General features: G+C 44.1%; 1 protein-coding gene across 1 annotated transcript; it reads right to left on the bottom strand.

The window, feature by feature from the left end:
- Positions 1-12490: 12490 nt before the first annotated feature.
- LOC131573591 (achaete-scute homolog 4-like) lies at positions 12491-13057 on the bottom strand. The gene has a single exon (XM_058827686.1). It carries the CDS (start codon positions 13055-13057, stop codon positions 12491-12493), a length of 567 nt encoding a protein of 188 aa, XP_058683669.1.
- Between the last annotated feature and the right edge of the window lie 660 nt (positions 13058-13717).

Raw genomic sequence — 13717 nt, 5'->3', positions numbered from 1 at the left:
GTTTTTTTCTGCAGATAGGGTTTTCCACCAACTTTTTTTATTCTGCATTTTAAAAAATAAATTATAAGAAGTATTAGGTAGAGAAGGCATATAGTATTGAAATTCATGTGCTGAAATACAAGTGGATCTGCAGGAGCATTTTCGCAATGCCAAAGAACCAGTGTGGTTATTGAACCATCTCTGCTTCCATGGACGATTACTGAGAACTCTGAAATACCTGTTGATGATGCACTTCCCTCCCCAAAAGACTGAAAAAGCCTTGGTGAATGAGTGTTAGGGCCTTTTTTATCTCGGGATACCACAGTTAGGCGATCTGGTCTCCATCTATCCTTGGAACAACTGCACCCTTCTATCCAGCCACAGGCACTCACCTGTTCCCTGCCCAAGTTCAGCTGATTCACTCATCTGCGGCCTGCAGCAGGTTTGTTGGCTTGAACAGGGTGTCTGCATTAAGTCTGCACTTCAGGGTTTGGTTGCCCTTGGGTGACTCTCAGCCATCTGACTGCACCCCAAGCTGGGGGTGTTGTTTGTGGGGTGCAGCACCAGGTGGAAGAGGCAGCACCCAGCCCCTGGGCTGTGTGAGACCCTGGGGAAGGCAGTTCCTCCCAGCAGTGTTGCAAATGGGGAAAATCTGTGTTTCATTTGTCATAACAGATGGCAAAGCTGGGGTGCAGCTGATGGTCTCCCTTGACTTGGTCACACTTTGTGTTCTCCAGGTGCCTAACTCCCCTAACTCAGCCTCTCCCAAGGGAAACCAGACCCCAGCAAGGTAAGCTGCTGTGGTATATTTGCACCGTACTGCACACCTCATGGGTTGGGAGCCTGGTGTCTGATGTTTATCACCTGATGTCACATTTGTCACCATCCTAAGACTCTTGGGATTTCTCTTCCCTCTGCTTTGGCTCTCCTCTCCTTGCTTTAAACACAGCTCTGCACACACCACTTCTTCCTACGCTGGTGGTCCCAGGCTGGTGTTCTGGCCCAGGAGGAACAAGCGATCTCTGACACATCTCTGGCACAGGCACCCCCACTCTGTCCTCTGCTCTCCTTTGTTCCTCTCAAACATAAACACACTTAACTGGCCTCTTCTCCTCTCCCTCCACCGCCCCAGCCTTCAAAGCGATCAGACAGAGCAATATCCATCCTGCGACGTGTGCCAGCACGCTCCCTGCTTGCAGGAAAGCTTCAATGGAGCAGCAGGCCCAGCATTTGCTTTGCTCTCTTGAGCCCTGTCTTAGCCTGAATGGTTTTGATCACCAACGCTGTTGGTTTTCTGTCTGGAAAGGTGGCAGTGGGAGGTGTACAGTGGAAAAGCAGGAGCTCTGCGCTCCCCAGCCAGCAAAGTACTGGGTACAGATGCTTTGTACCCTACACCATGGGAGGAAGAAGAGGATAATAACCTCTTGGCACTCACAAACTCCAATAATGATGTAGTTTCTGGTGAGATTATTGTTTGCAATATGTAGCAGGAGGGTGAGCTGAGCAATCTGAGGTGGAAGAGCAGAGGGTAGAGAAATTCCTCTGGTGTCCCATGGCAAATGTGCAGCAGGTCTCCTCAGGCACCAACCATCCCCAGCCTGAGCTGCTGCTGCTGGCTTTTATAGTGCTGAGCACACCCCTGTCTTGCTACACCCTTGTTCCCAAACCCCAGGAGACTGCTTTGGGTCATGTTATATATAGTAATTCAGAAACCAAAATAATCACTAGGCTTAATTGCAGAGATTATGACCAGGAAAGGGAAATGGAATTATCTGCCAGCACTTAATATTTACTAGCTTAGTAAAAGACATGCAGGGGCTGAGCTGCCCTCATATGCTGAGGTGTTTGAATCAGCCTTGTATTGGAGCCTATTGCAACAAATCACCTGGTTACCCTTCTCTGAGCTCTTAAGAATTGTAGCCTGTTTGTGCTTTTAATAAAAAAAAACCCCAAACCAAAACCCCAGTTTTATTTTTGACTAACGCTTGCTATTGTGCTGCTTCAAATTTGTGTCATTCACAGACAAGTTACCAACCTTTAAAATCATAGGTAGGCTGATGAGTTCCTCCACTGTTTCCCTGCCAAATGTTTAACCACTTCTTGGATGAGGACTAAAAAGGTATCACTGTAAATTATTCTTTCCCTCGAAGGTATTTTTACTGTAGCTGTTGGTAAAGGGATTTTCTCCACCTTTCATAGGAGTGTTTTTGTCAGGCAGATTCACAACGGGCCATGACAAGCACTTTCTCCTCCATTTTGAGCACTTTGAATATCTCTGTATTTTGAATCTAGCCCAGAAAGGACTTTGTCCACCTTCCTGACATAAGTTGTGCATGTCTGCAGGGCTGGAGCCCTTTCACGGTGGAAGAACTGAGCCCTGCAGAGGAGGAGAAAACTCTCCATCCAGGGAGCCCTCTTTGTCCAGCCCAAGACATGGGGCTATGCTGGCAGGAGGGTGCCTGTGGGTGCAGGCAGAGCTGGGTGCTCTCCTACCCCAGCAGCCCCAGTGGGCACCTCCATGGCACAGAATCCCTCCCCAGGGAAGGGATCCCAGGGGGGCTGCAGTGCCCACAGAGCAGCTGTCAGGCCTCAGAGGGGTGAGCATGGAGAGAGAACCCTGCTCACAGGCATGGTGTGCCAGGAGCTAAGCACTGCTCCTGTCCCCCACCTCAATCCCAGGGCTCTGGGGTGACCTGGTCTTCAAAAATCCCATTAGGAAGTTCAGGAGATGTGTAGACTGCTGGCTGCTTTTTCTGCCAGACCCCATGAGCTCTTCCATTAATGGTCACTGGATGAGGCAGAAGTTTTATCTTGCTAGAGAAACACAAAGCCCTGCTTGTGGCAATATTCCTTTCCTTGTCTCTCAGGCAGAAATTCCAACAATTTGATGATTACCGATAGCAACCAAGAGCACCATTTCTGTCTCCTTTCCCCCTGCTTCTCTGGCAGAAAATGAATCCTCCATCCCAGACTGGTCAGGGAAAGAAAAGTTAAGCTTAAGGCTCAGACATTCAAGTCCATCATGGACTTTTCCAGCCCGTATTAAGTCACTTCATCTTCCTATGCCTTGGTGCCCTATTTGAAAATAGGAATAAAAAATACTTCCTTTAATCTCACTTTTTATTGGTCTTTCCTATTTAAATACAAATCTGTGGTTCAGGGACCAGATCCTTCTGCTCCTACGAGTGCTGCTGGTCATAGTGGTACCTCTCTGTGGAGCATGGCCTGAGCTGTGCCATGCTCAGTGCATGCTGTCTTGTCTTCTCCTGAGGCTTCAGTGCTGCTACAGGGATGGGTTCATTCCTGTCACAGTCTAAACTGGAAGTAGAGAATGTAAACTGTTCAGTTTCAAGTAGTCACGGCAAAATTTAGAGTAACCAGTCCTCTGGTTAGAATACAGAGCCTCTGAGCCAGACCCTCATCTAGAGTTCAGTGTTAGAGAGGGCCTAAATTCCTCTGTGCCCGTGTGGAGTGCTGAACACGCCGCCTTGCTTTCACATCTTTGGGTGCTAAGGGACAGAAGCTGAGAGAGCACCCTGCTCTCTCAGGGTGGACCGAGGAAAGGGACGGTGTTAGAGTGATGCTTTCAGACAGGAAACATTCCGCAGTGCATGTCAGTATGTGGGGTTTCATTTCACTTGACTTCACATTGAACAGTCCTCCCTGAAGAACTTTGAAAATCTGAAGATCAAACCAAAATACTGTACATCAGGGAAGAAAACAATTAAGGGAGGCCTTTGGTTCCAGTGGCAAAACAAAACTAAACAGAATTCTGATGGATCAACTGGAAATTATTTTGTTCTTCAGCTACTCATGTTTGCCATGGGAACAAGCCTTTAGTGTTGTGCCATAAGAAGTGAAGAGCCCCAAACCCCCAGCCCTGAGTGAGTGCCAGAGTCCATCTCCCCAGCACACAGGGCCCCTCATGACAGTGTCCCCTCAGCTCTGCCTCCTGCATCAGCCATCCTCCCCAGCCTCCATGGCACCACCAGGGATGAAAGGCTGGATTCACGTTGGTTTGTGTTCAACACACCTTTCACAGTGCCTGGTGGACCCATCTCCCCCTTTCCCCATCTTTGGTGACTCAGACAAAGAATTTTAATCTCCGTGGTCTGTCTGTAGTTGTAAAATATAATACCAATGGAATTGGGCTTTTTTATCCCGAAGCCATGAAACTGTTGTCAGAAGAAATTGATACACACTAGTGAGGGGAACAAAGTGCTGCTGGGGAGGATTTGACTCAAGCACTTCAAATGGAAATTTCCCTGTTTGAAGTGGATACGTCCTTCATCCCTGCACCTTTCATTTCTGTTAGGCTGTGGGAGCGAGGGCTCAGAGGGTCTGTTCACAGGAGGGTCAGCTCCTGCTCTGGCTCTGCAGAAGGTTCCCATCACCGGGCTGTGGGTGTCCTCACTGCTCACAGGAGCCCTGGGAAATGGTTATTTGGGGTGAAGGGGCTCCTGCAGCCCAGCTTGGGAAAGCGCCTCAGCCACTGCCCTGCTGCCCCGGGGCTGCAAGCTGGGAGCTCTCCGTGCCTGACCAGCACTGGCCATGGGGCTCTGTCCATGTGAGCACTGAGCCTATCCCAGGCACTCCAGAGCAAATCACAGGGTCTTCCCCTTCCTTCAAAGACATCTGAAGCCTAAAGGAAATAGATCAAACATGTTAATTTGAACTGAGATTAATTATACATTTGCAACTGGAGAGGGAAGGAAAAAAAAACCATTAAGGTTTGTCTGCATTAACTATGCCTATGGGGGTGTTTCTTTGTCTTTGCATGTGATGATAATCCATGAGATACCAGGTCTGGTTCCACCAGATCTCTGGAAAAGCCTCAGAGCCTTCAGGAGATTCTGCAAATGTGTTTCAGCAGGAGGCAGACAAGGAGAAGGGAAGTGTCGGCACCACCTCCTCAGAGCACTGGAGGAGAGTTTGTTGAGTGGCTGGAGGCTACTTCTCAGCTCCCCAATTTCAAACAAGTATAATTATCAGTTGGATAGGGTTCAGGACACCGAGGGAGCTGCCAGATCTTTCATGAGGAGGTAAGTTGTCCCACTGAATCTAGGATAAAAAAAATCAGGAAAGAAGAGGGATATAATTTAACCATGTAAGTGTTGTCTTACATCATTAATGTACCAGGTGGAATATATTCTTAGTTCTATCTGGGAGCCTGGTTTATACACCCTTTGGAGCATTTGTGTTGTAAAATTTTTCTCTAAAACCTGGCTGAAATGAAGAGGCACTGGAAATTTCACTATAAAACCTATTCTCCAAAGAGCTCCATCCCAATGAGACTCAATAAAAATTAGCACGTGATCTTTGGTTGAAATCTCAACAGTTCTTCAAACCTTTTGAACTTTTTTCACTCTGCCCTACAAAACTGCCATTTCTTAAACCTCTCTAAGTAAATTTTAAGTAAGTCTAATGAATTTCCATTCATACATTTCATGGTGTGGAAGCCTTAAGCCTTCAGATCTAGATCCTAGATTCTAGGATTCCTAGTTGTTACAGTGAAGTCACTGTCAATATTTGAGCATACACTTTTGAAATTTGCTCTCAGTATTAAAAGTTAGCTCTAGCTGAAAAAAGGGAATGATTGCAGAAAACAAAAATTAACCCCAAACTGCCTCTGTTTTGTGGGCATGGCTCAATACAAATTATTTTTTACATTATATCCAATTATATTCTTCCAAACTGAAAACGGCCTTGTTTATGCATTGACAGAATAAAATTTTTCTTATCTGTAAAACTGAACTTCAGGTATAAAATAAAACACATCATCCTGATGATTCCTGGACAGGGTTGCTGTTGCCATTGTCACCCCTGAGTCACAGGTTATGCCAGCTGACACCTGCCCCACGCTCCAAGCCCCTGCTCTCTGGATCCTGATCCCTGCTAGCGTCGGTGCTCTGTGGTGTTTGCCCCACAGGTGTCTGTGCCTACACCTTCATGCCAGGCTTCATTGCTACACTCTTACTTTATCTCTTGCAGTCAAGAACCACGTGGGAAACCCACTAGAAAAGTGGTTTTCTCAGAGGTGCCCTTCTTACCCCCTGCTTCAGCCATTGAAGGTCTGGCCAGAGACCCCACTAGACTTCATTCTTGGGGAAAAAAATAACCCTGAGACTGTAAATGTGCTCCTTAAGACAGTGACCTCAGTGCAATTCCAGCAAAGTCTGCAAAAACTAACCAATGCTCAAAGAGTTTTGTCAAAGGTAAATTTAAAAATGTTTAAATGCAACATGTTTTTCAATCACAGAGCCAACTACTTTAATTCACCTCTGAAGGTGCTGACCACTCATACTACAGAGCAATTTAGCTATTTCGTGGTGGTGGCATTGCTGCTGTTTTGTCTTTTCAAAGCAAGCTCCCTCAACACATGCAGCTCCAACTCAGCATCCCCATGAAACTTGCTTTTAGTAAAAATCAAACCAGCTTGTAACTGAATGAGCTTCTCAGACAGGATAATATAAACACCACTTAATAACCTTTTGCTTTACAGGCTTGTTAATGTAAATGGAAATTTTAAAGCTTTCATTGAGCTGCAAAATGCAAAGCTATGGAGCACACTGCACATAAACAGAGGCAAATTCCCTGCATTTGTACTGCCTGTCATGCTGACAGCTTTGATCTGTCCTAGCAGGGCCCTTGGGATCTGCACCACCACTTGCAATGGTGCATTGCCCCTGAGAACCAGGGCTGCAGCATTACCCAGGTGTGTTGGGAGCAGACCGCCAGGGTTGGGGGAATGAGGGAGGCAAGAGTGGGACAGGGCAGGGCTTTTCATGGCTTTTCATGGCTTTTCATGGCTTTTCATGGCTTTTCATGGCTTCAGCAGTGCTCTGCATTAGACAGCAGTGGAATGCTCATAGCAAGGGGGATGCCAGTGGCATTGTTGTCATGACAGTCTGGTAGAGGGATTTATTTGTCCCTGCCACCCTCGCTGTAGCTAATATAAAGGAAGGGAGAAGAGAAGCTGGGTAACAAAAGGACGGGTTTCTCTACAAGCACAGGGGCCCTGGGTGCTTCCACTCACACAGGGGACATGAAATCCATGCAACCAGCTCCTGGTAAAGCATTATAGGGGCAGTCTGGTGATGTTTTCCAGTGGGGCAGGATCTATTGCTGTCCCCAGCACAGAGGCAAGAGGTGGGCCACGCTGTTGTTGAAGCAACAAAGCCCAGGACTGAAGTAATCTGGGTTTATCACTTGGCTCCTGACAGCAGGTGGGTTGAGCACTGTAATCTTCCCCTCACTCCCCAGGTGGAGCACAGCCTGCTCACAACTGCTCAACACTTTGATTAAAAATACACTTTGAGCTATTTTGCAATGATGAACAAGAAGTGATGGTAGGTAAATAAATGTGATGTGTCTGAGTTGCAGGAAAATATAAGTTTTGGGGTTTTTTTTCCCCAGAATTAATCCTCCCCAAAGATGTCATTTCTGATTTGTTCCTGTTTCCCTTGTTTCAGCCATGCAGGTGATATGGTATCCATCAGTGTGCTGCACCTCAAAACACCTTTCTTGTCTCCCTCCCCTCTTCCATGCTTCCTCCTTTTCCCATGCACAAACACCACAACACACACTCCTGTGTTTGTACCTCTGGCTTATTTCATTTATGCATTACACGGTATATTATCACTTTCATTGGTGAAGCCCCAGTGTGCTTTAATGCCTCTGGGTGTGGGGATGCACACATCACCTCTGCATGAGGGATCCCTTGGGATAAGCTGTCTGCAGCTGAGCCTGGAACTTCTTCAATGCTTTTTAAATTTAAAAAGCTACATCAGGAGAGCAGTCTTGCATAGCAAAATGCTGCAGTAAAGCGCATACATGAAAAGATGTGGAAATTCCATTTATTTGTAACTGCTTGTTCTCTTTGTGATCTCACTGCAGATGGAAAAGATTGGTTAGGATTCAGTGCTGACATCTTACAGCCCTGGAACACAAAAATCTGCTCTGTATGCCCAGAACCACATCACATCAAAACAGAATTACTGGAACAAGCAAGCTGCTTTGTGAGCAGCACAGTAAATGCTGCTTGGCTCGGCTTTGTGCTATATAAGCTCCAAGGCTTCACTGCCCACTACCTTCCCCACATTTTCAATTTTGCAGCTTCCCACAGACCATTCGTGTAGCTTTCCCCTCCTAAAAAAACCTCAACAAAACCACCTTCAAAATACTTATTTTTTTCTAACTAGCCCCAGTAGAACAGGCAAGAGGTGACACAAAGCATATGTACCTGCTCACAGCTGCCCGGTGCCCGTGGCCTGGCTGACCATCACCATCACCATCACCATCACCATCACCATCACCATCACCATCACCATCACCATCACCATCACCATCACCATCACCATCACCATCACGTGGGGCAGTGTTACTTTTCCCCTCTCTAAGGACTCTATATTGGCACATTTTTCTACTCTGGTGCCACCAGTGCTCATGGACCATGTAGGAATTTCAAGTCGTTGACACCTCTATATCCAGCCTCAGAAGTGAGCTGAGGGGGTCTCCAAAATTTTCAGTCTTCACTCCTCTAACTTGTTCTTTCAGCAAACACAACTTGAATGTTTCCACTGTTAGTGGATATAGTCACAATAAGGTAGAAAAGAATTGTGTAGTGTAAGAATCATGTGGGAAATACATGACTGAGCATTTATAGTGGATTTTTACTTACAAGCACACCTTCAGGTTGATGGAGAATGGTGTTCCTCTTGTGTTTTCAGAGCTTCCAGATGTGTAGCAGGACAGGCTCATGGAAGATCTGTGAGCAGCTGCAGTCTTGCCATTTTGCTGCTCCCCATTTGCCTAGAACAAATTTATTTCTACCCTGTAGCCATCTCTCTGTTCTGAGGGTTACTAGTGAGAAGCACCTGCTGAAGACACTATTTGCTACATGCTTAGACTCTATTTTGGAGAGGTTTACTAAGCCCTTACTCAACTATTGTCCTTACCTCAGCTTACCTCAGCAGGGCTCTCCTGTTGGTACCACTTCAGTCTCTCTTCAGAATGTTTTGGATCTTGTTTTGCCTCCTGCCGAAGTATGCTGGAGACAAATGTTCCCAAAGATACTGTGTGTGTGTGTGTATGGGTGTGTGTGGACATTCCCTGCTCATTTATTCCAGTGAGATAAGTTGGCCCTGATTGCTTTACTGCCTGAACATGCCTTTTCTGTAGTGCCTTCTAGTTTTCTTTGGCCATATTATTGACACTGGGTAATACAACATGAAAGGATTGTGGATGGGCTTTTACAAACAAATCAGCTAAATAGCTATTAGAGGATTAAAAGCAATTCCATGGCCGGGATAACACATCTTTAAAATGCTGATAATATCAAGAAGCAAATGGATTTGTAATTTAATGGCAGCAGAGGGAAGACTTCAGATGTCTTTTTTCCAGATTTGATAGAAAGATTAAAGTGTCTGCTTTTATTGTGCAAAGGGCTGGATAAAGCTGTAGCATGGCTGCCTACAGAAAGCAGCATTCACCTTTCTTGTAAACAGTAATTGTCCCATGTGGAGAGAATTCTTCTGGTCAACATTTTTATTAAAACTTTGGTCAACATTTTTATTAAAACTTTAGTTTTCATGGTCACAAGTTGGATCATTGTCTGCTTTAAAAGTCTGATAACGATACACTTTAGCAGCATTGAAAAAACCCTTTGTCTAGACAGAAACACTTAATAAAGCTTTTGAAATGAAGCATTCACTTTAAACCTTTGCTGATACCTGGACAAAAATACCAATCCATATTTAGGAAATCTTGTTTTCTACTTGCTTGTGATAAAATTGTGCAGAAGGTTTGCATAATAACAGGAACTGTGAGAAATAAAAACATACAACTTTCCTCAAGAGAGGTGTTCAATCTGAGACAGATTTTCCCCACAGAAAGAATTTCCTTTTACTCCAGATTTATTTTTTTTTTTTTAACTCAAAGTAAAATACATGTGGCATTCTGTTTTTTGCATCTTCAGCATTGAGGTTGGATTGGGAGGTATTTTAAGGACATCTCCAGAACTGTTAAAGATGTATAGTCTAAAAATAATAGCTAGACAGCTTAAAACAGTGATGGCCAAGCACAGGCCCAGGGTGGGATAATTTCCACTCCATTAGACGGGACACTGAGGAACATTCCACATGAGAGATGAAAAGGGGCAGAGTCAGCCCAGTCCCCTTTTCCAGCCAGCTGCTCATGGAGAAGGTGGCACAGTGCACCATCTCCCTGAGGTTTGGGAATCAAGGATTGAGGCTCCTGGATCTTTATCTGTCAGGGTCAGACCTCTGTGATAGCAATCTGACCTAAAAATTCATCTGTGGCCTTATCTGAAGTGTCCTGCCCAGGAAGTAATGGTCACTCTGGCAATTTTTATTTTTAATGGTTTGGTTTGACTCAGCTATTTCTTGTCATTATATTATGAAGATGTTTTTCATCTTCAGACTGCTTTCCAAAGAAATAGGTTTCACAGAATTTGCCTCTGGTACTCCGAAGGAGTGTATGTTTCTTATAGATAACATAGATTTAATCTCTATTTTGAGGGAGAAATGCAGTTCAGGCTTACAGAATTACCAGCAGCAATACCACAGTTCCAGAAATCTCAAAATTGAATCAAAGAGAGAGACAGGTTGAATCTCTCGCCTGAGAAACACAAAGGAAACAAGAAAAGCCGAGAAACAATGGAACCCAATCAGACATTTGGAACTCTACCTCGTTGTCCTCTTCCTTGATGGGTAAGAAATACAAACCCTGCACAGACAGAAATTAGTGCGTTGGCTCTGGATCTGAACTGTCCAGGTAACTAAACCTCAATTTTTGAGTCTGGGAAACAGCCTCTGCAAAAGTAACAGCCCTCAGAGAAACAAAATAATCATTAGAAAATGGAGCTGGCTCCTGTTTAAAGGGTAAAGAACACCTGTGACTGCCATGGACGCAGGAGCTAAAAGTTGAGAATAGTCTTCTAGAAAGCAGCAGAGTCTTTTCATACAGAATTATTTTTATTAGATACCCAGAACAAAAACCTGCTCCTTATCTAAATTTTAAAATCTAGATAAAAAATTTAGTTTAATTGGTGGCAGTTCCTATTTACTCCCTTTCCATTTTCTCTATTTTTTCCTGAAAAATTATTACTCCTACAACCAGAGCTGTCCTGTTTGTTATCAATTAAAAGTGAAAACGACACAGGCAGGATTAATCACATTTTTTATTTAAAGGAAATTTATGGACACATTTTGAAATATTTGATCAGAATTTGTTCTTACTTATACATGAATATTTGTTCAGTCAGCATGACATGAAGGAAAGACAAAAAGATGCAAAACAATTTGATCAACACAAGGCCAAAAAAGCAAAAGTTTGAAAGGTGTGTTGAAAGTTGATGGGTAAAGTTTACCTCATATTCAGAGTGGGATTTAAGCCTTGGAGAAAGGCAGATTTTAAAACAAATTGGAGAGAATTTCTCATTTTAAGTAGATGCAATCCAAATTAAAGGTATTCCATAGTTTTTGAGGTATTAATTTTAAAAGCTGTATCCTTTGAAAAAGTAATACAATATTCTAAACAAAAGGAGAAATACCTACATTTTCATGCAGTTGTAAACCGATATATTCAATGTTTCCCTTTTCATACACACCAGTGTCTAACCACTACAGGTTATATTTCTAAGCATATAATTTCTGACCTGCCAAAGACACAATCAAGACTGTTTTGTCCATGAACTCAGATTTCAGAAAAGTAGGGAAAAGGCTTTCATTTTTTCAGTATCTTGAGTGAAGCTTTGCTTTTGAAGATGCAGTTTCACAGAACTCTGTTTCCCTCTTCCTAGCATTGACTGGAATGAGTGTCCAGCTTTATCTTCCTGAAAATTATCCTTAGAATAATGACCGAATAGCCAGTGTCCAGTGTATGAGCTGTTTCTTCCACTTTAGAAGATGCTTCAAAAGAAATTGATTTCCAAATATAGCCTCGTTTTTATTTGAAAAATTGTTGTTTCATAAATAGAACTATTTCTGTGAGATTTCTGAAATATTTAGGGAAAGATATTTAATCTAAATCTTACCTTCCCCAGTCCAAGTATTTGCAGTGCAGTGTATCTCAGGTTAGCAGTCAGGAAAAACAGACAGTAAAATCCACTGGACAAAGCAGGAGAAAGGGGAGGGGAATTTCCTGAAATGGATTTATCTGGTTTTACTGTCTCGAGTGAAAGGCGAAAGAAAATAGAACAGAATAAAAGCTGAATGAAAAGTAGAATGCAAATGTTGCTCCAGTTTAACAGTCCAAAGGAAGCTTAGTAACACAGCTGAAGCAACCTGAGAGATATCTGTTTAAAAATCACATTTAAGTTTCATACAGCAAATATTTAAAGTCCTTTGACAGATGGAAAATACCTCTTTTTTTTTGCCTTCCCTATCTGTTTTTCCTTTTCCCGATATTAATTTTCATCTGTAGAAAATTCCCCAGGATTTAGAATTGTTTTTCAGCCAAACTGGAAGCCTTCTGTGTCCAGAGAGGAGACCTAGCTGCCTGTCTCCTCAAATTCACTGTAGGGGGATGACGCTGAAGAAGTTTTGGACTCTCCATCGCTGTTGCACTCCCGTGGAGAAGCTGGACCGGGAGTTCCTGGGCACTCCTTGCCACAGAGAGCTTCCTCACTGGCAGAGCCCAAGGGATGGCAGTCCAGCAAGCTCTGCAGGTGTTTGATGTAGCTTATTGCAGCTCTCAGGGTCTCCACTTTGCTGAGGCGCTTGTCAGCGAATTCCTTGGGCAGGTGCTCCCTCAGGCGCGTGTAGCCCTCGTTCACGCAGCGCACCCGCTGCCTCTCCCTCTCGTTCCTCTTGCGAATGAAGGCAGGCTCGAAGGAATAGTCATAGATGCCCATGTAGCCAGGAAATGGGATGTAGGGGATGCGACCTGTGTGCCCACTATAGGCTTGTTCCCAGTAAGACGGGTCCAGGGGGAAGGGAACCCCAAAGGGCTCTCTCAGGGGTAGCCCATGAGGGTGCATGGGGCTGTTAGCCAGGGACACGGCTCCTGGAAATGCAATCCTCTTCAATAGTTTATCATCGTCTTTAGTGCTGTCCATGCTTCTTTTTTTCCTCACCAGTGGAGTGTTAGCTCTGGAACTTGGCTTCCAATGTATTAATCCAACATTTGTATAGGTACCCTGCCCCGCTGCAGCTTCCTCCTGCGGTGTATAAAAACTCAGATCTCAAAGCAAGGCTAACAGCTCATGAGGTCCACACTGTGCCTGGAAAGCCTTGTTGTGTTTATAGGTGTAGGATGCCAGTTAATGTACAGACAGGTTTTGAGGACCATCGCTCCACAATTTAAACCCTTCTTTTCCTGTGATCTTCATATTTCAAAAGATAATAAGAGGGTTCCTGTGTATTCCTTTTCTCTCCACTTGAAATTATGACCGTAATAGTTAATGCCAAACATAAATAATCTTCCAGGCTCTAAACACTTCTCATGTATTGTAATCCATGATATCATTTGATATAATTGTCTCCAAAAGATGGGTAATTTGCAAAGTTTACAGGGATCTTCAAAGTTTTGGCAGAACTCCTCACTTCCAGGAACCAAGGATCTTCTGTCATCTAAAAACTACCCAAAGGCTTTTCACAATGAAATCCAGAAGACAACTGCAAGCTTTGTTGTTTCGGCTGCTCTGGTCTAACTGAAACAGCTCACAAGCAGTTTGCAAAACTTATAGGGCATATCTGTAGCTTTCTGGGGAAGCTGA

This window comes from Poecile atricapillus, chromosome Z, assembly GCF_030490865.1.
Source record: "Poecile atricapillus isolate bPoeAtr1 chromosome Z, bPoeAtr1.hap1, whole genome shotgun sequence".
NCBI lineage: Eukaryota > Metazoa > Chordata > Aves > Passeriformes > Paridae > Poecile > Poecile atricapillus.
Note: the sequence above shows the minus strand (reverse complement) of the source record. Positions and strands in the feature narration are given on the sequence as shown.

Coding starts and splice junctions, on each gene's coding strand:
- LOC131573591 (XM_058827686.1), bottom strand. CDS start 13,057: ATGGACAGCACTAAAGACGATGATAAACTATTGAAGAGGATTGCATTT.